Here is a 20971-nt window from a genome sequence, read left to right as displayed (position 1 = left end):
TATATTACTATATAAATACATATTTTTCTTTTTACAAATCCTTTTTAAAACTTAACAAAGTCCACACTTCTGAAATGCATGAGTATAATGTCTTAACACAATAAAATACAGTATAAAATTAACAAAATTATCATTCAAATCAGGCAATATCTGATCCAAAGTAAACAAGGCTAAGAATCTGGCTAAGCATTCTGTACTCAATAGTTGACAATTAAATTCACAATTCAAACAGTATTTAGGGTTGATACCCAGCCCTCATGTCATCTAACTACAAACAATACAAAAATATCAAAAAGATGACACAAGCAACTACTCAAAATCAAAAATCTCTGCCTCTTTCTCTTTCCAAAAAGCAAAACTACGGTCGATGTATTTACAAATTTCTTCATTGCTAAAACTGGAAATGTCAGTTCCACTGTGAAGCATGCCCTCATCAGGTGTAGGTGTCTGTACAATGACTTTAGGGACCTGTCTAACCTCTGGCAGGCTGTGTTTCACCACTTCCACAGTGCTTTCAGACTGACTCACAGCGTTTCCAAAGAACTTGACTTTGATGTCCTCAAAGCCGTCCTTCCACTCGCGGTTCCCAGCCTCGATGTCCTGTATGACAGCCTTGTGGAAGTCCCTGACCAGCTCCCAGGGAAAGCTCCCCACGTGGTCGAACACCTCAAAACACAGCAGGTGCCTCATTTTGCGTTCGTCCACGGGCAGCTCCAACTCCAGGATGTGAAAGTAGCCCAACATGAAGAGATCCAGGGTCAGGTTGTCGTACTCCACGGGCACACCATCCAGACGAGGTAGGAACTGCTCTGGGGAGTAGAGGGCCTTCTGCCTGTGGAGCCTGTGGACAACACTGAATGGTTATTCAGGTTACATTTAAGCAAATCTTCAAATTCTAAATTTAGGATTTTAAAGCTGCATTAATTCACTTTTTGGCAACTAGGGGGCAGAATAACTCAACAAACTAAAAACCTGACTCATTAGCTTGCAAAGTTAAAACGGTGAACGTGTTAGCAAACAACAACAAACACATTCAGCTGATATGGTGCAACATTAGCATTCATATGAAGTTGTGTTTCTGGCCACCTAACAAATGTACGATATTTAGCTCTGTTTTTGTGCCAACTAACTCCCAAAAAAGCTGGTGTTTAGCTAGCTAAAACTTTCTTTCCAGCTTGTTGCTAACTATGTCAGCTGTTTGTTGCTAAGCATGTGGTGTGCAGATGGTGCTGCTGAAAGAGGAGCTGATGAGAGCTGTGACACTGAACAAAAAGAGTACATCTGTGGGCTCTAAAACCAAAACAATAAACTGCTGTAAAAGAGGCTGGGGATGATACTAAGTTATAAAAAGTCACGCAGCCCTACCTGCGTATCTGTCTGGACGGGACACTGGAGATCATGCTCCTCCAGTTTCCCAGCATCTTGTTGACAGCGCTCCTCTGCTTGAAGAAATGTCCCAGAGAGCTGTTCATCATCTTTGACTGGGCGCTCTCCACGCTGCCCCTGCGACCTGACCCGGATTTGTCGCCCATCCCCGGGTTTCCGGCACTCATCTTCCTCTCTGCTGCATCCTTGCTCTTCAGTGTCACAGTGTAGGCAGATTTCTTCCAGTGGCCCAAGAACAGCACAACTATACGCTCCTTTCTAAGACTGTTGGTCTCCAGAACATCTGCAACATTTTCATCATAGTCAATGCCGGAATCGTTGCTCTGGTCTGTTTCCGGGGCCGGACTCAACACTTTAGGCTGTTTGTCTGACTCTGCGGCCTCAAGTGTGTGTGTGGAGGAACTTAATAAGACGGCCTCCTCTGGCTCGTCTGACAAAGGCGAGTTCTGTGTCTCAAAATTAGACTTCAGAGTCCTTACAGACACTCCAAACTGATGGATTTCGTCCTCTATCCTCTCCCTGCGTCCCCTGGTGGAGTTCTGTCTGTCTGGTGTCTGAGAGAACACGGTGATCAGGTCGGTGTTGGGCATCTTGCAGTAGGGCTGGTCTGTCAGGTTGGTCATGAGCAGGGACATGCTCTTTACGATGCCCGAGATGCGGCTGCACCACACAGGTAGGGGAACTTGACTCGTGAAGTTTCTGAATTGTGTGTTGACGGTGATGTTCACTATGGGGGCTGGCAGGATGTGCCTGAGCTCCTCAGCTAGGCGGGCGAGCTCCAGCTCGTAGCCTTCACAGTTCCTCTGCATGGAGACATTGGCAATCTGCTGCTCCAGATAGATGAGATCATCCTCAGCCAGCAGCTCACCAGAGGGCCCCAGGATGGCATTGTGGGCTTGGGAGTACCTCCAGCTGACTTTGGCATATCTGTTCCCATTTTCCTGTAAGAGAAGAGGCAAACAGCAGGCAGATAAACATTTTTTAACATTTCAAATGGCTTAGGCGTGAGAGGAAAAACAGTAATGATACAGTTAAACTGCGATCCAAACCTCAAAAATATGACTTGACTAGCAATGTGTTATGTGTTCAGTGTTATATGCAATTAGAGGTAAATGGTGACGGAATTTCTAAGTGTTTTCCAAATTTTCAGTGATGTAGATGTAGAACAGCATCACAAAATCAGACCACAGTTTTCGCTTTGCTCATTGTGGTTAGGCTCAATAAGCATTAGTTTAGGAGGGGATTTATTGTCAATCGACTTATTGATTTATTGACTAATTGTCAATCTCTAGAATAAAAATGAACTGCATGGCTAATGTGTGGCTAATCACTCCGTTCTTTGATGTCTACCTGCAAGCCAGCACCTATTGAAGAAGGTGTTCATTGTGCTTAAGTTCTTTATCTATTCCATCTGTAAGAACGTCACATCATCACGTCAACACACAGAATCACAGTGGATATTTCCCAGACTAAAATGATCTAAAACTGTGATCATAACATGTACTGACAACAGTGTGCGACGTCTATTATCACAACAGGTTTGTAAGATTTAGATGAATGTATAAATGTAGGGCATTAATAATGTAAGCCTGTTGGATCTTTCAAGAGGTAATGTACCTTCCTCCTCTGATCCTCCTCATCCAGCAGCCTAGCCTGCAGCTGTCTCACCATGACCTGTCTCTTCCACTCAGCAATGGGACGGCCCCTCTCATCGTGAGTGGGCACCAGGTAGTCGATGTCCGACAGGTTGGCCTCCTCTGTGGGCAGGACCACCATCTTGTTCTGCACACAGACACATTTTAGTCAAAGAAAGGAAGCCCTTACAGATGAAGGATGTACAAAATGAGTAAGCTTATTGCACTCACTGCTTGTCCGGTGAAGACTCCTGATATCCCCGATTGTTTCAAGGATTTAATGGACTTCATGTCGCCGAGAAGTTTTCTTTCAGCCAGGAAGTTTGCATTGGGCAACATCTTCTTATCAGCAGAGACAGTTGTCTCACTCCCAGCAGCCTTGGGCTGATTGAAACCCTTAATAACTGAAATACAAATCAAAGTCTTTCGCACACCGATATACTTTACTGAACACGCGTACATTTATTTGGAGTTGCTTAATTTCGATTAAATTAGATACACAGAAATGTTTTTCTCACCAGATGTTGCGATTTGAACCTGCTCCATTTTGTTGACAGCAGTTTTCTCTGGCTGGGCAGGCGTGGATGAAGCAGAAGGAAGAGGGGGCTGAGGGTATCTCGCCTGCGGGGACTCCTCGCTCTCAGGTTGCTAATTCAGACAAACAAAATTAAAAAAAGAGAGACATGGCCCAGGTTTGCTTTGGGTTACAACAGAAAATTGAGAAGAACGGAAAACATGGTGAGAAACTAAACTCAATGTTTACCTTTAAACTATCCATGAGTGTGTTACTGCTGTAACTGTCCCTGCATGTGTCACTCAGGCAGCCGTAGTAGTCTTCCCTGCCGCACTGCAACAGCACAGCCGGCTTTACCTTCAGCGCGTCCTCCACTGGAGCAATTACCTCGATAGGCTTCTCTGCACAGGCTGTCTGCAAATATCACAGAATGACATTGAACACTATTAAACAGGTTTCTTTTCATTGGGAACACGATTAAGATTATTGTAGCTGATTGAAGTCAAAAGAACTTTGTAGAAGTCTGCACCACAAACCTTTCATTAGTGACACAGTTTATTCATGTTTTTTACATGTTGACAATGATAAGCTAATTGTCTGGACTTTTAGTTCTAATGTGACAGTTCACATCTAATATAAAACCAGTCGAGTGACAAAAAGTGACATTTATGATTGTTTGTCATTTGTTGTCAAAGACACAATATTTCTCACACAACACAAGTATTGTAAAGGTAAGTAATATGTATTTGGTTCTGCCTAAAGGTAGTCACATACAGTATATGGTAGAAATAGAGCAGTTACAGTTTGTGGGAAATGGGGAAAAGTTTTATCAATTACACAATTATTTTTATAGGGACAGGCCAAGTCAAGTATATTAGGTCATGCATGGGAGTAAGAGTCAGGTTGGCTTTGGTTTTCAATCAAAAATGTTTATTATGCTGATGAAACTATTCTTTAATTCTAAAGACGGAAATTAACGAATAAGCTAAATAATATATAATGTCTAGATTGATATGAACGCATCGAAACATTTTAAATCCGGAAGACATGCACTGTGAAAGACAAAAGAACAAAACAAGCGCACGGGATAGTAAGCAACCTTGAATAATTGGCAGCATTTCACACCACTCTAGGGAGGATGTAGGATGTATGGAAACATTTAGATCCCCTTTAATGAACCTGCGTTGTCCTAATGCATTCCATGCAGAATGCATATCAAATTCAGCTCTCCAAGGACATTATTAGTAACCAAAACATCAAAGGCAGCCCTAATATGCTGCTGCATGCTGTTGTGCTTTGTGTCCATGAGGTGGTCCTTGCCATTTCCTCTCACACGGCACTTTGATGTCGAACAGCACGAAATATGCTGTGACACTGATCAGGCAGAGGAATAAACTTCCCCGAAGTTGTGCAATCCATAAATAGATAAACAAGGGGGCTGGGAAAAGGGGGGGGGGGAGCCTGATTCCTTTGTGACCCTTCTCGAAACAGTTCAATGTCCTAAAAGCTATGATGAACCCTGTGTGTGTGTGTTTAATTAGGCCCAGTGGCCAGAGAGCATTTGGTTTTCATCAGCACCCCATCACAATTGCCACGCAGATATAGATAGCCTAGCCCTGTTCTGGCCTGGATCCACTCTCCCTGTATCAAAGACCACAAAGAGCCCGATCACCACAGATTAGGAGCCAAGAGTTAAGAAACAGCCACTCAGTGCTGTCTCATTGTCAGACACGCAGCACCAGTAATCTGCGGTCCCTGTGGGTCGAGCCGTGAGAAGTATTTCAGAACACTGTGTGTATTTAAAAAACATGTCTTGTAATTCTGCCCTCTGAAATCAATCATTAAAACAACCTGCTTCCATGTGAAACGTTCACGTTCTTGGTGATAAATTGCAACGTGGAATGTATACAGTGGGTGGACATTATACACAGAACACTGTAGTGTAAATACATGTCCACTCACATGTTAAAATACTCTCAGGTTTCCTGCACGAGAGGCAAACAGCTGACGGACACAATCACTTGGCCAACATTTACAGCTTTCATTGCATCCTCTGTAGCTAAACATACTTTACTACTTCCATACTGGAACACTGGAACTACTGGAACTATATCGAGAAACAGCGCAAGACACAGAAAAAGGTAGACAAATCATGTCCAATTTGCAAAAAACAACAATGACAACATATAGTAAGGTCATGAGCCTGGGGTATTAGTCATGCCTAACCGTAAGAGGCCACAACTGATCAGAAAATAGTTAAAACACTGCCAACACATCTGCCAGCAAGGGCCTCTATAACAGAACGTACAAAAGTTTCCTTTCATTTTGCAAAACTAATTACTCAGGCTGTCCAGTCACTGACTTACGAACAAATGCACACGGAAAAATAATGTGATAAAGCACAAAAAGGAGCAAAAACAAGCAAAGCAGCATAAAAATACAACTAGTAATAAAAATGATCGATAAACCAACCTAAAACTTACCAACCTTGACCTTGAATGATTCTCCCAGTGCACAGCACTGCGACTCCACTGTACAGTGAAACTCCAGAGGCACCGACTCGTGCAGCCAGGTATCCGGGGCGGCCGCTCCGTGTGGAGGATGTGACACTATCGTAAGATCACCAACCACTCGTTTGACACCATCATCAGCATCTCTGCCAGTGGCCAAGGGCCGGCAGGCAATAAACAATAAACTGATTGGGAGAATGCTGTTAATAATTAAGGGAAAGGATAGGATGGCCGGTAATGTCACTAACGCATGGACAAACGCCATGTTGCTGCACGAAGGGAAGTATCAGCGGAAGACTTGTCAAAGCAGCTGGAAAACAGACATTTTATCCATGCACGTTCAGGTGCTTTTTCCACTTGGAACAATTGAATGGAGGAGCTAATTCATCAGGCTGTATTATTGTGAGGGTTGGGGTAGAATCTACCTGGGTGAAATTGGACAGCGGAAACACAATGTGACACCATAAGCTCAAACAGATGGCTTTGACTGTTAATGTGGAAAAGCTGACAACAACAAACAAGAGTGCCGTGACAAACTGTGGCCACATTGTTCAAGATTTTACAACTGAAATCATCCACTAATTCACCAATGTCCTGATGGATATTACCTCGGCCTCCTCAAAAGTGACGCATGCCAGCATCCTTGCTGGAAAGAAATGCTGAAAAACAACAAAAAGATGGCCATTTAGGGCTGCAACTAACGATTATCGCCTTCACGATGAATCTGGTGATTATCCTCTTGATTAATCATTGCTCACAATTTCCCAAAAGCCCAGGTTAACCTATTAATATTGGTTTTGTTCAGCTAACATTTTAAAACCTAAAGACATCTGACTTAATGTCAAAGAAGACAATAAAAAGAAAACACCTGAGGAGCTATGAGCAGTGAATTTAGCTTTTAAATTACTTAAATGATTAAGCGATTATCAGAATAGTTGCAAATAAATAAATCTTCTGTCAATCTACTAGTTGATTAATGGACTAATCGTTGCAGCTTAAACACCACATTACATACTTTCAAGGTTGGATATGCAGGTATGGGGATATGATATAGATTTTATAGCACTGTAAAATATCTCATCTGTGATGCAGCCAGGCTTTCACAGACCTGATGTGAAAGAGGATGCAGGGCTTCATAAGAAGAATATCTTCAAAAAACAATGCAATTAAATTTTGACAACTACCCAGAAAAACACAGAGATGAATTAGACAACAGTCTGTTTCCTCCGTCCAAGTGTTCTAAAAATACCATTCTCAAACAACAGTATCTTTGGCCCGAACGCTGTGAATGGAGAGTGAAAGCCACAAGTGTGTGTGAAGCAAACCTCGCGCCGCACACTGTTTATTTGATTGCAGCTGTTCCTGAGATGCGAGATTAGGAAGACGGTGCTGAACGAGACTGACCTCGTTGTGAGCGATCCAAACATGCGCAGCACACTCTCCCCGGTGGATGTCCCAGCCCATTTAGGTCGCTGCTCGGAAATGAGATTATCTGACTGACACTTTAGAACCGTTGAAACCCTGTGATCTACGCTGCACGTTACAAACCTGAAACACCAGCAGAAATGTAATTAAAGCTACTTAAACGCTTCATCTCTGGAACAGTGGGCTTCAAGGCATTAGTGTGCTCTCCAAATATTAAGAGAATTTAAATGAATTTACTGCGGTTTCAAGCTCTCTATCAGAGGACCGTTTTGTTCAGCCTCAAGTTTGTGTGTCCAATTCATGAGCTGCCAAGAAACGCGATACATCATTCTGTCTGCTACCAACATTACACAGTATACAGAGGTGGCAATCATAGCACTTCCAAGCCCCTGAGGAAAAAAGACATGACACACAATCAAATGTGCGCTTGAAGCCAATGACATCCTGCTCTCCAAGTCCACAGAGGGATAGAGTTGCTGGTTCCAGGCATCAGAATGGTGAAAACGCTGAAACTTAAGCTTGTGGATCTCATAACGGGCTCGGCCCACGGGCCCTCCACCTGAGCCGCTGGAGAGGGGTAACTGATAGGCCCTTAGCTGGCGGCGGCTCCGGCTGCGTTCCGACGTTGCAGCGGCCCCTGCGCTAATTAGCTCCCCATTGTTGATGGGAGGATTATTTCTGAAGGGGGAGCTCGGCAGCAACGCCTCGCTGGCTCCCCCATCATCATCCTCTTCATGTTTGAGAGCGGCTCTTCTCTGCTGACTTATTCATGGCTTCTATTGGCCGACAGCTTTCGTTACTCTGTGTAGATCGCCGCGCAGTCTGCACTATAGGCGGCGAGTGAAGTGTGATGGGGAGAACCAATGACAGGCTGCAGGCGGACAGCTGTGAGGCTTTAAGGTCCAACAAGTCTGCTGACAGAGCGGTCCCCATAGGCTCTTTCAGTTACCAGTATTCTCTGTTTCGTATTTAAAATGAACTCCACAAGCTCTAATTTCAGTATCAGTATCAACTGTAATCCTCTAAACCTAATCATCATGTAGCCATTTGAAAGCAAAACAAATAAATCAAGACTTAGGGAGGCCACACACAGCAAACTGACTATCAATTTGAGTTGAACGCAGGCCAGTTTTGACTGCGTTGACCCCTGACTTGAACCGGCAACACCAGCACAAACAAGGTGTTAACAATGAAATATTCATCAGTCACATTAAAAGGTGTCGTGCTTTCTGCACAAAACAAAAGAGCTAATCTCAGAGAGTCCTCAGGAGGCAAGCTGAGAACGAAGAATCTCCTCCAGCACTCACGGCATCATCGCATGTAAAGCCTTTTTAAACACAAAGGCCATCGTCCACCACTTTCTTAAACTGAGAGCAAAACAATCAGGCTAAGTGGAGGAGAATAGCACTGGAGAAGGACGAGGCTTGACCTGCATTAAATACACGTCACAAATTAAGAAAATGATGCTGTTGACCCCAAACTAGCTTTGATTTTAAACAGCTGGGCAGTACCGACATAAAGAGGGGACACAAAGCCGGGAAATGTGTAAACTAAAAGACACTGTAGGTGAGAGAGAAAGAGCTTACATTTTTCTCCACAGCACGGAGATATCTGGCACATTCGTGGTGTCCATTGTACTCTGCCAAGTCTGCTGCTGTGAACCCATCAATATCGTGGTCTGAAGGGTTCGCTTGATGGGCCAACAGGATTTCACAGCACTGAGAGAGGGAATAGGACAATGTAGTAGACCAAGAAACAGAAATATAACCCTAACCCTAAAATGTTGATATATGAATACAGTTTAAGACAAAAACTATGACAACCACAAAACAAAACTAAAGAAAATAGCCGCGTCCAACCTCTAGCTCTCCATTCTCGGCAGCATCATGAAGTGGGGTCCCTCCCCAGTAATCCTTGATGACCTTTGAACCCATATGAAGCAGCCTCTCCAAGATGCAATAGTGCCCTCTGCTGGCAGCAAAGTGCAGAGCAGTCGCTCCATCTCTGTCCTGGCAGGACAGGCTGACATCAGTACAGGTCACCTATTTGGGGTAAATGAAAAAGGATCAACGTTGGGTGACTGAAAAAGACATAAATATGTCTAGGAAACACTTGTCGTGCTTCTCTACTGACCAGCCACACCACCACAGCCTGGTGGCCCATGTGAGCAGCAGCATGCAGGCAGGTCATGCCATCGTGGGCCCTCAGGTGGACATCAGCCCCACAGTCCTTCACAAGGTACTCCACAACATGCAGGTGCCCTTCCTGGCAGGCCAGATAGAGCGGGGTGGCACCGATGCCTGTCTGGTGGTTCACACAGCTGTACTCCAACATACATCAACAACAGGGGTTAAGTTACTAGTATCAGCCATTAAATGCTTAAAAATATGTTGTCAGTATTGGGACCAATATCAAAATTCTGTCTGATACAATGCACCAATTTACCTCACCAACTAAACACATGGTGGTGCTGAAAAAAATGTTAGCATGGGTATAATGACGAACAAAATAATGGACTACTGAATATCAGCTTGTGTACAGTGTCACGTGTGAAAAACTTTAAAATGCAGTGCTATTGTCGATACATATTATTGATATTCATACTGCAAAGTATGAATAACATACAACCTAACCCTAACCCTTAAATAGAAATAAGCCGTTTTTTCTTTTGGTTACCAAAGGTATGTGGCAGAGTTTGCTGTATCTAATTAATAAAGTTCAGTGTAATAAATAGCACCATCCCCATTTCACTACACCCTTTTTCCCCAACATTAACAGTTTTTTGTGTGTGTTAAACCATTAACTTCAGGTTAAATTTGTTTTATTTGTTCCACAAGTTCATGAATCTGTGATGAGTCACCCTTACAGTGGTAATGTCTTTTTAGTTGATGTTGTTGTTGTCCTTGTAGTGTAGGTCATCTGTTTAATCAGTGATCGTGAAAACAGGTGTGCATGATTAGGTCTTAGACCTGCTTCTTCAGCATCCCCTTTAAAGTTATTCAGTACCACATAACAACTAGTGCCCTTTAAAATGGTGTGGAAACACTACAAGCACTTCAGCAACATCATTCAATGTCAGCAACATCCTGAGGGGACAATGAATGTGTGGACAGACAGACCACAACATTGATGTCCCTAGAGCCACGCTGTTAGCACCGCTAAAAAACAGGGTTGACAGCGGTGACAGCGAGGGCTGTGAACTCACCCGGGTGCTTGCTGAACGAGTAGTTTTAAACAGGTGAGGTCCCCATTGGCTGCAGCGTAGTGAGCAGGTACAGCGCCGCAGTTTGTCTCCACCTCTGCCACTCCTCCAACAGAGAGCAGCCACTTAATGACCTCCACACAACCAAACCGGGCTGCGAGGTGGAGCGCAGTGGCACCAGCAGCGTCCCTGTCCTGGAAACATTCGCAAAGACCAGCGTAAGGTGTAGACAAATTAAACTCCTCTGCTGTGTGCTTATTGTAGGTAAACCCTCTTGATTACCAAGACACGTCGAAGGGGCGTCATCACTCAAATGTACAAAAGATACGGTGCAAGATCATAAACAGGTGCATTTCTTTTGCAAAGCTACAGGAGGGATTCTTAAGAGGACCACCAATTAGACATTTGATTGTCTCCATTAAAATCCAGTAAGAAACAATAAGATGAAACATTACATACGTAGCCTGCAAATTGAATTACAATAGACCTGTGTAACAACAGAGATGTAGGGAGACTTGTCTCTATACTAATGGCTAAGTTCAGTGGGAGCTCCCTTCAAGCATCTGGACATAATTACACTTGCTACATAATACTAATGGATACCCAGTAAGTCAAAACCATATGATGTAATCAGCTGGTAATACATCTGAAAAGGTAGTGTACAGTACCTTTTACAACTGCAGTGATGTAATCTCACTCTGGGATCAGTTAGATGACCGTCTGAAGCCATCGCCTGAATTTACACACGACTGAGTCGGTAGAAATTACCAGGAAAGCTGGACATGTGGCATCTCTCCAAGGCATTTGAGCTCTCAGTGTAGGTTTCTCTATGTTTGTGTGTGTGTGTGTAGAGATTGTCCTCAGTGGATACACTTGCCTCAATGTTACAGCCTCCTTGGTCTACCAGCCATTGCAGCTCCCGGATGTGGCCAGTAGCTGCTGCATCATGTGCTGGCGTGGCCCTGTTCAAGGCCCGGGCATCAGCTGCCAGCCCCAGCTCACTCACCAGGAACTGCAGGCACTCCAGGCGTCCACACCTAGCTGCGTGGTGCACAGGGCCTGCACCTTGAGCATCAGTGACGGCGGGCGAGAGGTGTCCAGAAGACACTAGCCCCCGCAGGGCTGCAAGATCCCCTGCTCGAGCTGCCTGGGCGGCCCGATGAAGCACCATCCCTGGCTGCTAGGAGTATGTTATGGCACACAGAACAAGCTCTCTGGAGCTCTTTGGATGCCAGAAGGTTACCATCTCTTTCTCTCTCATGCTCATACAATAACAAAAAAACTTGTGCACTCATTGCCTCCTCCGGAGCCAGGAAAGTGACACCCGAGCGGCAGCCAGCTGGCCAGCATGGCTGTTGGGGAGAGAGGAGGGGGGTCAGAGCCAGCGAGATAGAAAGGTAATGAAAGACGGGTGGAGGCGCAGCACTCGTGGCCTCCTGCTCTCCTTTGTGTGGCAGTGACCATATGCTGGCACACGCACCAACGCTTCACTGGAGATGGGGGAGCTGGGGCAACACGGAAACTTAAGTAATGGGAGAAGCCAGCGCCAAGGCATGGTGGATTACACCGAGTGTTATTTTTTACAACTATTTTAAAAATGTATCTCAGTGGTGATGACTAAACAGCTGATACATTTGGAAGATTATAATCTATATAGAATATTTTGTGGTTGATGAGATACGTGAAAAAAATATTAAAAGTGTATGTAAATATTTTACTTCAGTAACACTCATACTCCATTTAGCTGATTAGCTACTCACATGACGTGATGGAAGCTGAGCACAGTCATCTCTCCATAACATCACCCGTCAGGTCACTTCAGGTTCTTCCCTTTTATTATTTATATTAAATATTTCATCCACTTTGCACGATCAGTTGATGTAACAATAAACACATGATGTATGTCTAACTCTGTACATCCTTATTAGACCTACAGGATAACTGATTATGCGCGTCAGTCCATTTCTTCCAGCAGCTGCACAGTTTCCATCAAGTCCTCCACGACGGCGTCCACGTCTGCCTTGGTCGTCCCCCTGCCCACGCTCAGCCTCAAGGCATTAGCTGCCACCTCAGAGGGGACGCCACAGCTCAGGAGGATATGGGACGGCCTGATGGACAGACACAGTGCAGCGGAGTTATGTAACTGCGATCAATACGGTGCCTGGACAAAAGCAGAACAGGGGGAAAAGAGGGACTCTTTTTTGTTTTTACCTGTTTCCACTGTTTGAGTGGCAGGCGGCGCCAACGCTGGCCAACAGCCTCGTACAGTTGGACAATACCCTCCAGCCTAAAGCAGGAGAAAGAGAGATAGAGAGAGAGAGAGAGAGATTAATCATTCAGGGCCTTTGTCGTTTACAAATAGCCCGGTGCAGGTCATGAACTGCCTCTGACAAACATTGGTGTAGGGTTAGAGGACACTGTGTTGGACTGGCAGGCCTAAACAAACATAGGACGGACACGGAAGAGTCATGACATCACCTTGTAATGCTGGGCCCAGGATGGACACGTTACATGTGTTAGGGAGGATATCAGAGCCAGGGTAATGGCTGTTGAAGTGGATCTTGTCTTTAAAGACGGCCTGAAAAAGGAAAACATACTGACGGTACGCTTTTGTAATGTATAAGGTTATCATTGTTGAAGCCAAAGGACAAAAAATCACTGTGAATCACAAAACTACAGTATTTCAAATAGCCTCAACCACACTATAAACTGATAATATTACCAGCAGCAGCATATTTACAACTATCACAACGATAATGTGTTACAAACTTACCTTCAGTCGTTCTTCCAAGTAGAGTTTGGTACTTCGCATGTGACTCTCATAATCTGACAGATTAGACGTCACCAGCTCTGCAGCCTAACAGACACATGATATGTTTGGTGTCTAAATAAAGAAGTAGGAACTGATAACTCATTTGAATAAGTACTACATGAGGTTATAATAATGATACTTACTTACTTTGCAAAACAAAAAAACTGTAACATAACGGAAATGAATGCAGGACATTCAGCTACGATAAATCACCAAATTTACAGGCATTACATTCATACATGCATACATTTATAGGCTTTCATACAACTTGAATTGCACAGTCAATTTTAAATGTACGAATTGATCATATGTTGTTTTTATTCAGTGTATTACCAAACATTTGTGTCAATTCAACATCACAACAAGCTACAGCCTAAAAATGACCAGCGACTTCCAGAGAAGAGCTGAAAAGTCATATATTAAACATTTAATAATAGATTCCCACTATTTATAACTGTTATATTTCAACCTGTCAACCCCCAAATCTGTTCTTACTAATGGCATATAATTATCTATAAGTATAAGTAGATGATTCATTAAACATTACCAACCCTTTACATAGTGTTACCATTCTATTTTCCATTTTAGAGGTTAATTCACAAGGTAACAATCAAGTGTTTGTCTTCCACTAACTTGGCAGTAGTCTTCCAATAGGGTGTCAGATAGCCGCTATGGTATTTTCAAAAATCCTATTTTTAAAGATTTGTAACCAACCAAAAGACATTATTTTTTCCCCTCAAATATGTACCATTAAATTAGGAAGATAAAACCTCATTCAGAGTCGAACATTATCCAGTGGAAGCTTCTAGAGACATTGAAACATACCTTTCCCAGACCAGCAATCATTGGTGTGTTTTCTGTGCTGTATTATTAAGAAAGAGATAATATAGATCCTTATATTTAGATGTGCAGCTCTCTGATCTTCACGCATATTTGGTACTTTCTTGATTATTCTTCAAGTAAGACAATGTAGTACGTTACCCTGGTCTGAAGTTTCTCTCCTGTCCTCCTCCAAACAGCATTGGATACAATGGTGCACTTGTTCCAGGGCCTCTCACATACAAAGCACCGATCCGAGGAGCATAGAACTAGAAATGGAACAAAACCTGTAAATAAAATGTTTTCCTATTTCCTTTCCTTTGCCAAATCAAAATATTTTTTACAACAGATTCCTGACCTTGTGCCCCACTATGGTGAGGTAATCCACTCCCAGTTCAAAGGCATCTACTCGGACCTTCCCCAGAGCCTGAGCCGCATCAGTGTGGAGCAGGATCCGGAGCCGGTCGTGCTGCTTGTTGAGAGATTGTATCCTACGGCAGATCTCTTGGACTGGCTGACGAGAGGAACATGTTTCAGCATACGGGGCGCATTGGACAGCAATGTACACAGAGCTACATGTAAAGGGAAAGCTTTTTATTTTTTACATTGGAATTATATGATACATGGAAGGGATTCATCGGTTAACGTAACCGTCTACTTCCTCAGCACCAATTTTCTCTATTTTCAGTACTGTAAAGAGATGCACTTGTAGGTCAATATAGATGAGAGTGTCCAAGATTTCCAAGCCTCTATCTTCTTCTTACCATGATGACTCCTGTCTCATTGTTGGCCAGCATGACGGAGATGAGACAGGTGTTGGGACGCACCGCCGCGATGATGTCCTCCACCTCCACACGGGCTGTCACCTTTGACACAGGCACAAATGTCACATCTGTGACAAAAACACAGTTACCCAAACAAGTCAAGAAAGAGAGTAAATGTAAGAAAGCTACTTTAGGTTACCTGTTCAAATAAAGCCATGATTTGTTTTATAAAAAAGATCTTATTCTCCTGGTATTGATCGGAATAAAACTTTACAGTATGGTCTCCTACCAGCCTTGCCATCTCTCTGTAGATGCTCAGCTGCCAGGCTAACCGAGTCGTGTTCCACATTAGACGTGATAATGTGAGGAAGGCCCTTGCTTCCATTCTGGTGCCTTTCACCTTGCTCTGCAGCCCTGCAGTTTCTCCTGAAGTGCTCTACAGCAGTGTGGAGCACCAGGTTATTGGCCTGAAATGAAGATTTGCTTGCTATGAAACCACTGTTGTACACATGATACTACTATTCTGCGCATAAGTAGCTTTTCAAAACCAGAGCAAAAAGAGTGCCCAAGAAAAGATTACCTCGGTTCCACCTGATGTGAAAATGATGTCTTCTGCTTTACCTCCAACCATTCTCGCCACGCTCTCCCTGGACTGATTAATCATTGCCTTGGCTTTAGCACCTAGAAATACAAATGATTTACACAAAAAGTAAAGTTTTTATTGTCTGGACGTTGAGATGCAACAGTATTGGTTGGGTGCTGACAACTCCTTTTGCATTTCTGATTCCAAATTACAACATCAATCCAGTTTCAGTTTACTTCACCTGCTACATAACCGCTACTCGGGTTTCCCCAGGCATCCTGGAGGGCTTCAAAAATGGCCTGGATCACTTCTGGTTCCAGCGGCGTAGTGGCATTGTAGTCCATGTAGATCCTATATTTCAGTAAGTACATTGGAGAGACACTTTCTCGTTCACATGCTGCGTAAAGCCTACATGCTACAACACATTAACAACACATCAGTTCATTTGATTCAGAGTGAATAACCCAAATCAAACCCTCCTACCTGTCCAGATTCATTTCTGAGTGATGATGAAAGGTATGGCCAGTGAAGGTGTGACCCTTCACCGAGGTGATGTCATCAGATGGTTTGGCCATAAGACTCCTATGGAGATATAAGACATTTAGTAGTATGTCTGTGAAGATTTATTAGTCAGGCAAAATTGCCAGTTAAAAACTAAATTCACTGGATTTGTAATTGAACACTATATAATTCTTTGCAGCAAAACGTATATTTATATATCTCAACTTTTTAATCAGTTAGGACCGCATTATTTGTTGGACAGAAGCTTGGGAGCCTTGACTACAATGTGTTTTGACAGCTGGTTGTACAGATAGAGATGTATTATTCCCAGAATAATGTATGACTGCAGACCACACAGCAGGTGGGACTGAATCTTGATGGAGTGCCAGCTACTCATATTCTGCTCATGGTTAACACGATGTAGTGTGTAATAAAATGTCAGCTGGGTATCAGAGGCTGCAGAGGTTTATTACACACTTGAGACAAATATTTAGCGTTAAATGGTCACTGTCAACTAACGTTACATCCATGCTGTGTCTGTCAGCAGCAGGCGTTACTGGTAACGTTATTGACTCAGCTATCGGGTAGCTTCCTGTATGCTTACGGTTAATTCAAAACACGGGGAATCTTATGACTGGAACATTAAAACAACCTGTCTCATCCCTGACAATGTCTGACAGACCGGAGTGGTATTTAACCAGCTAACGCTAACTTACTGTAGGTAAAGGTAGGTAGTTAACTTTAGCTAAAGCTAGCCAGTGCTGCTAACTGATTTTTGCTAGCAAGTTTACATTTAACTGTTTAATCTGCTTCCAAGCTCTCAATATGAGTCAGATATGTCCTTCTGCATATGACATGGCAGGCTGGCATTCTTGGCTTTGTTTCTGACCTTGTGAAGTGATGCGAAGGTGTCTTGAATAGATTTACTACGGTCTGTGTCAATCATCTGCTAGCTAGCCAGTTTGTATGACTGGTTGATGAGGCGCTACTCCGCTGGGTTGCCAGATGTCGTAAACGGAAACCTGCAACCTGCAATTACAGATGTCAGAGAACGCTGAAATCATTGTAGCATATACAGTATAAGAGTTTTACATAGAATGTATGGTTTATTATATTAATCTTATTCGTATAACGTAAAGTAATAGCAAAGACCATCCAGTCTCTTTTTAACACTTATAGGCACAATAGGCAGAATAAACTACATTCATGGTTTGAAAGTCCGATATTAGTCATGCTGAAGAGCCTGGAAGATCATATAAATTAGAGTCTATAGACGTAGATGAGGATTTAGAAGATTTAAGAAAAAAAAGAAATGCGTTATAAACAGTTCCCAAACGGTGACATGAGGACATGGCAACTCTGGATTCTGCTGCCATGGTAACAACCAGGAAGCTACGCAGTGAATATAGCTTTGAGTGTTTTCTGAAATTGCGACAAATACGTAACTTTCCAGTAGTTTTTTACTTTTTTAACTTTTTTTTATTTTTAAGTGTATTACATCAAAGGTCTTTGCTGTGTACCAATTGATACACATATAAAATGTTGGGTCAGACCCCAAATTCATGTATTTATTTGTGATATTAATGAGAAATAAATGCTCGGTCACCAGGTACAAAAACGAATGTAGATTCTATAAAGAGGAGGAGTCCATTACTTCGTGTTGCATAATTTCCATGTTTATTTAATATATGACAATGTGTTTAGTGTACACAAACATTTGACGCTAAACTCCAACACTCAGAGACACTGACTGAACTACTGCCCATTTCAGATTTTCTAAATGGGTGCAACTTTATAATACACTGTTCACAGCAATCATGTTTATATACAATGCAAAATTATTTGAAGAAGAAAAAAAAAAAAAGTACCGGTGCAATTTGAAAAAACCCCAACAAGATTAGATATGGAAGCACAAAAATGTAAATGATATTCCTTCAAAGGGGAGGGGGGGGGGGGGGGGGGGGTTAGAAAAAGTCGATTTTTTTGTGAAGGCTGTCAGAGCATGATGGTGAAGGTAGATGTTGAAGTAATAGTGAACGTGTGACTGTAAGGTAACCTACAGCATTACTCTGTACAAGATGCAATGCCTTACAGGGCCATAATGAACCAACCTTCCCCCCACACGTCAGAGGACAGATTATTACAGGTATATCCCACAAACCTCCACTTGGTTCCCTGATAGTAACCTACAATCAATAAGGAACCAGACTGTGAAACCAGAGGACAAGTCGACACAACCACTCCTGCAGAATAAGCATGTTCAAATATCAATATACATTCAGTGTGAATTGTTTTGTGACTGCACCAACTGAACTTTGGTTGGCTCAAATGTGACACACATTAAAAGGCCCGATGAAAACAAGAGGAATAATCTCAACATAGAGATCAGACTGGAGCAATCCTGGGCTCACATTTTTTTTTAAAAGATTGGGTTTTAAAATGAAATGAGTGCTTGAGACAGTGTCATGTACAGTACAGCAGGGTATGGATAAACTACAACTGCGGTCTCTGCCAAGAACGTCTGTCATAGATTTGGATCATAACATTGATCACCCGACTTGTTACACAACAAACAACAGATATTAACAGACATTTGACTGTTTGATTAACCGCAACTACTGACAGTTGTATACACGTGTAAATGTTTGGATTGGATCACTTCAAAATGTGTCCACCACCCACAGAATACTTTCCAACCTCAGGAAATATGCTTATAGTAGAGTAAGGTAATTGTATGGATTACCTTAGCATCAAAAATAAAAACATACTTAATCGTTGTTATAAATGAATCCCCTGTTAAAACATACTGTAATTAGATTAGAGAAAACATTTGTGTAACAGCTTAATGCTTTGACATGTCACTACTGCCATTGGGCATGCTCTCCAGGCTGGCTGACCTGAGGCATGCTCATCGATCAAGCTTCACACAACATCTCTCAAGCTGTATCTGTCACTAGTTTTTGAACAGGTTCAGTTTCAAATTCATAGTTCATTTGAATGATAAAAAAAAGAACAGTGCAGTCTGTCAATTTGCACTTTGACACTGTCAACAGCATTGATCTTTTTCCCAGTTAAAGTCAGATTGTTTAACAAATTTAACCCAATGCTTCTGACAATCCTGAAATAAGTTGTTTTTTTAATGCATAAACATGAAGTATACTCTGAGTTATGGAAATCCCATACTATATGACAGCTGATTGCCACATTAGACATGTAATAAATGATACCTTTTTGAATATGTAAGTGATGATGATGAAAAGCAGGAAGGTGATGTAACATGATCTGCAGACACTTCCAGAACAGATGTATAGCAGCATGAAGGATGTACTTTCAAAGCAACTGGTGCAGAGGCATACTGTACAGTATGATTGAAAAGAGAGGCACTACATTTAATCAATATACATATCATTCAGAAAATCAGTTTCTTATTCTGTACTGAGAGGAACACTTTGTACTTCTGATCACTTAACAAGGTAGCTTTGTGCAGCTGAGGATGGACAGACCACCTTAATGTTCTCTACCTAACAATATATTGACCTTTTCAGATGTATGTTAGTTGGGTCAAAGGTCAGGCGTGACTATCCTAATATTAAAGGGGATAGTATTATTCAAGTAATCGTCAGCACAAAGAAAGTGGCCAATCATAGTTCAAGTTACTCAATTGTTTAAATAGCAGTAACTACAAGGGGACAAGGTTTTATTATTCAAACATTTAAGGAACTCATATTAAAAAGTGCAGTGTGCAGAAATTGCACGGTACTACTACTTTAGAAATATAAATGTCTTTGTAAATAAATACATGCAGAAATAAATAATAAAGCTGTTAAATATCTAAATATATCACATTTCAAAAGAAATAAAATTCAGGTCGAGATTAAATTGAGAGGATTAATGGGATGATATTTGATTACGTATTGTGTGAATGTAGATACGCTTCGGTGCTCCTACAAGTAGCTAAAACGACATGGATTGATCAAAATGCCACAAGAACATGAAGTCTATGATGATATGCCATTCCCTTGTCAGGCTGTGTATGCTAAAGTTTCTAAGGAGTTTCAGGAATAGGAAGCAGATTACTCAATGTCAGGATCCATGGACCAGAAAGAAAAGAGAGTTACACTCAACTGTCATTTTTTTTTCTTTTAGCGTGGATTTTCTAGCTGTACGTTGTTTGCAAACCAGTTTAGACACTGTATATATAGCTGTAGAGTAGAGAAGAATCTGCATGTTTGTCTATTTACTGATGCGAATGGAGCAATGTGATCCTCACTGACATGGCAGCTTCAGGTAAAAAGATATGTCACTGCATTTTTTTTAAGGAATAAATGTATAAGGCTTGATGTGTCACTGACAACAACTACAGTACATTACCATACGTATGTAATCTGAGATAAGAAACTGTTTGCTACGTCCTCCATTTTCTTCATTCGTCCAGCTATGAATACACTCCAGTACAGTACAGTGACAGCTTTTTGAAGAGGTTCTTCTGACTACGAGACTCACACCGCAGCAAAGGCCTGACACGAAATGGGCGCTTTAGGTGCTGAGGACACTAGTGATAAACTGAGAACGTACAGGGGAAAGATGTCGGTGACTGTGGTGGTTGGGTGGGGATGGGGGAGGGGGGCTCAGCACAAGGGGAGGGATAAGGACAAGGATCTATGTACATCTTAGTCTTTGCGTTCATCCTTCTCTCATGAGAGTCTTGTTTCACATCCTCATCTGTCCGGCTCGTCTTCTTGACAGCTTTGACCTGAGAGGCAGAAAAGAAAACAGATTCATGTTTAAGATACATTTTCCCAGTTCTAGGTTTGTGTTTAC

At 42.4% G+C, this 20971-nt stretch overlaps 3 protein-coding genes across 3 annotated transcripts in view; all 3 read right to left on the bottom strand.

The window, feature by feature from the left end:
* Window positions 1-309: 309 nt before the first annotated feature.
* On the bottom strand, window positions 310-11842 carry espnla (espin like a). The gene is made up of 11 exons (XM_070909321.1): window positions 11549-11842; window positions 10675-10865; window positions 9603-9789; window positions 9329-9511; window positions 9056-9187; window positions 3784-3948; window positions 3539-3668; window positions 3252-3424; window positions 3004-3168; window positions 1366-2327; window positions 310-841 (listed from the first exon to the last, which is right to left on the bottom strand). The coding sequence occupies exons 1-11, from the start codon at window positions 11840-11842 to the stop codon at window positions 310-312; spliced, it is 3114 nt and encodes a 1037-aa protein (XP_070765422.1).
* A 578-nt stretch (window positions 11843-12420) lies between these two features.
* On the bottom strand, window positions 12421-17115 carry scly (selenocysteine lyase). The gene is made up of 13 exons (XM_070909173.1): window positions 17040-17115; window positions 16133-16231; window positions 15891-16000; window positions 15647-15747; window positions 15356-15533; window positions 15067-15194; window positions 14661-14816; window positions 14465-14571; window positions 14309-14345; window positions 13445-13528; window positions 13150-13249; window positions 12883-12958; window positions 12421-12779 (listed from the first exon to the last, which is right to left on the bottom strand). Exons 2-13 carry the CDS (start codon window positions 16222-16224, stop codon window positions 12626-12628), a joined length of 1323 nt encoding a protein of 440 aa, XP_070765274.1. The 5' UTR covers window positions 16225-16231; window positions 17040-17115; the 3' UTR covers window positions 12421-12625.
* Window positions 17116-20860: 3745 nt separating this feature from the next.
* Window positions 20861-20971, bottom strand: part of kif1aa (kinesin family member 1Aa) — a 32217-nt gene continuing 32106 nt past the window's right edge. The window contains exon 48 of the mRNA XM_070908865.1: window positions 20861-20903. Coding sequence (XP_070764966.1) covers window positions 20861-20903 — 43 coding nt within the window. The remainder of the gene's footprint in view (window positions 20904-20971) is intronic.

This window comes from Enoplosus armatus, chromosome 7 (assembly GCF_043641665.1).
Source record: "Enoplosus armatus isolate fEnoArm2 chromosome 7, fEnoArm2.hap1, whole genome shotgun sequence".
In the NCBI taxonomy this organism is placed as follows: Eukaryota; Metazoa; Chordata; class Actinopteri; order Centrarchiformes; family Enoplosidae; genus Enoplosus; species Enoplosus armatus.
The sequence above is the reverse complement of the archived record's forward strand: the minus strand, read 5'-3'. Positions and strand labels throughout refer to the sequence as shown.

Coding starts and splice junctions, on each gene's coding strand:
- espnla (XM_070909321.1), bottom strand. CDS start 11,842: ATGGTGCTTCATCGGGCCGCCCAGGCAGCTCGAGCAGGGGATCTTGCA. Junction 3,669..3,783: donor CACTCATGGATAGTTTAAAG/GTAAACATTGAG, acceptor TGTCTGAATTAG/CAACCTGAGAGCGAGGAGTC. Junction 3,425..3,538: donor GGTTCAAATCGCAACATCTG/GTGAGAAAAACA, acceptor TTTGTATTTCAG/TTATTAAGGGTTTCAATCAG.
- scly (XM_070909173.1), bottom strand. CDS start 16,224: ATGGCCAAACCATCTGATGACATCACCTCGGTGAAGGGTCACACCTTC. Junction 15,748..15,890: donor GAGTAGCGGTTATGTAGCAG/GTGAAGTAAACT, acceptor TTGTATTTCTAG/GTGCTAAAGCCAAGGCAATG. Junction 12,780..12,882: donor CACTCAAACAGTGGAAACAG/GTAAAAACAAAA, acceptor TCTGTCCATCAG/GCCGTCCCATATCCTCCTGA.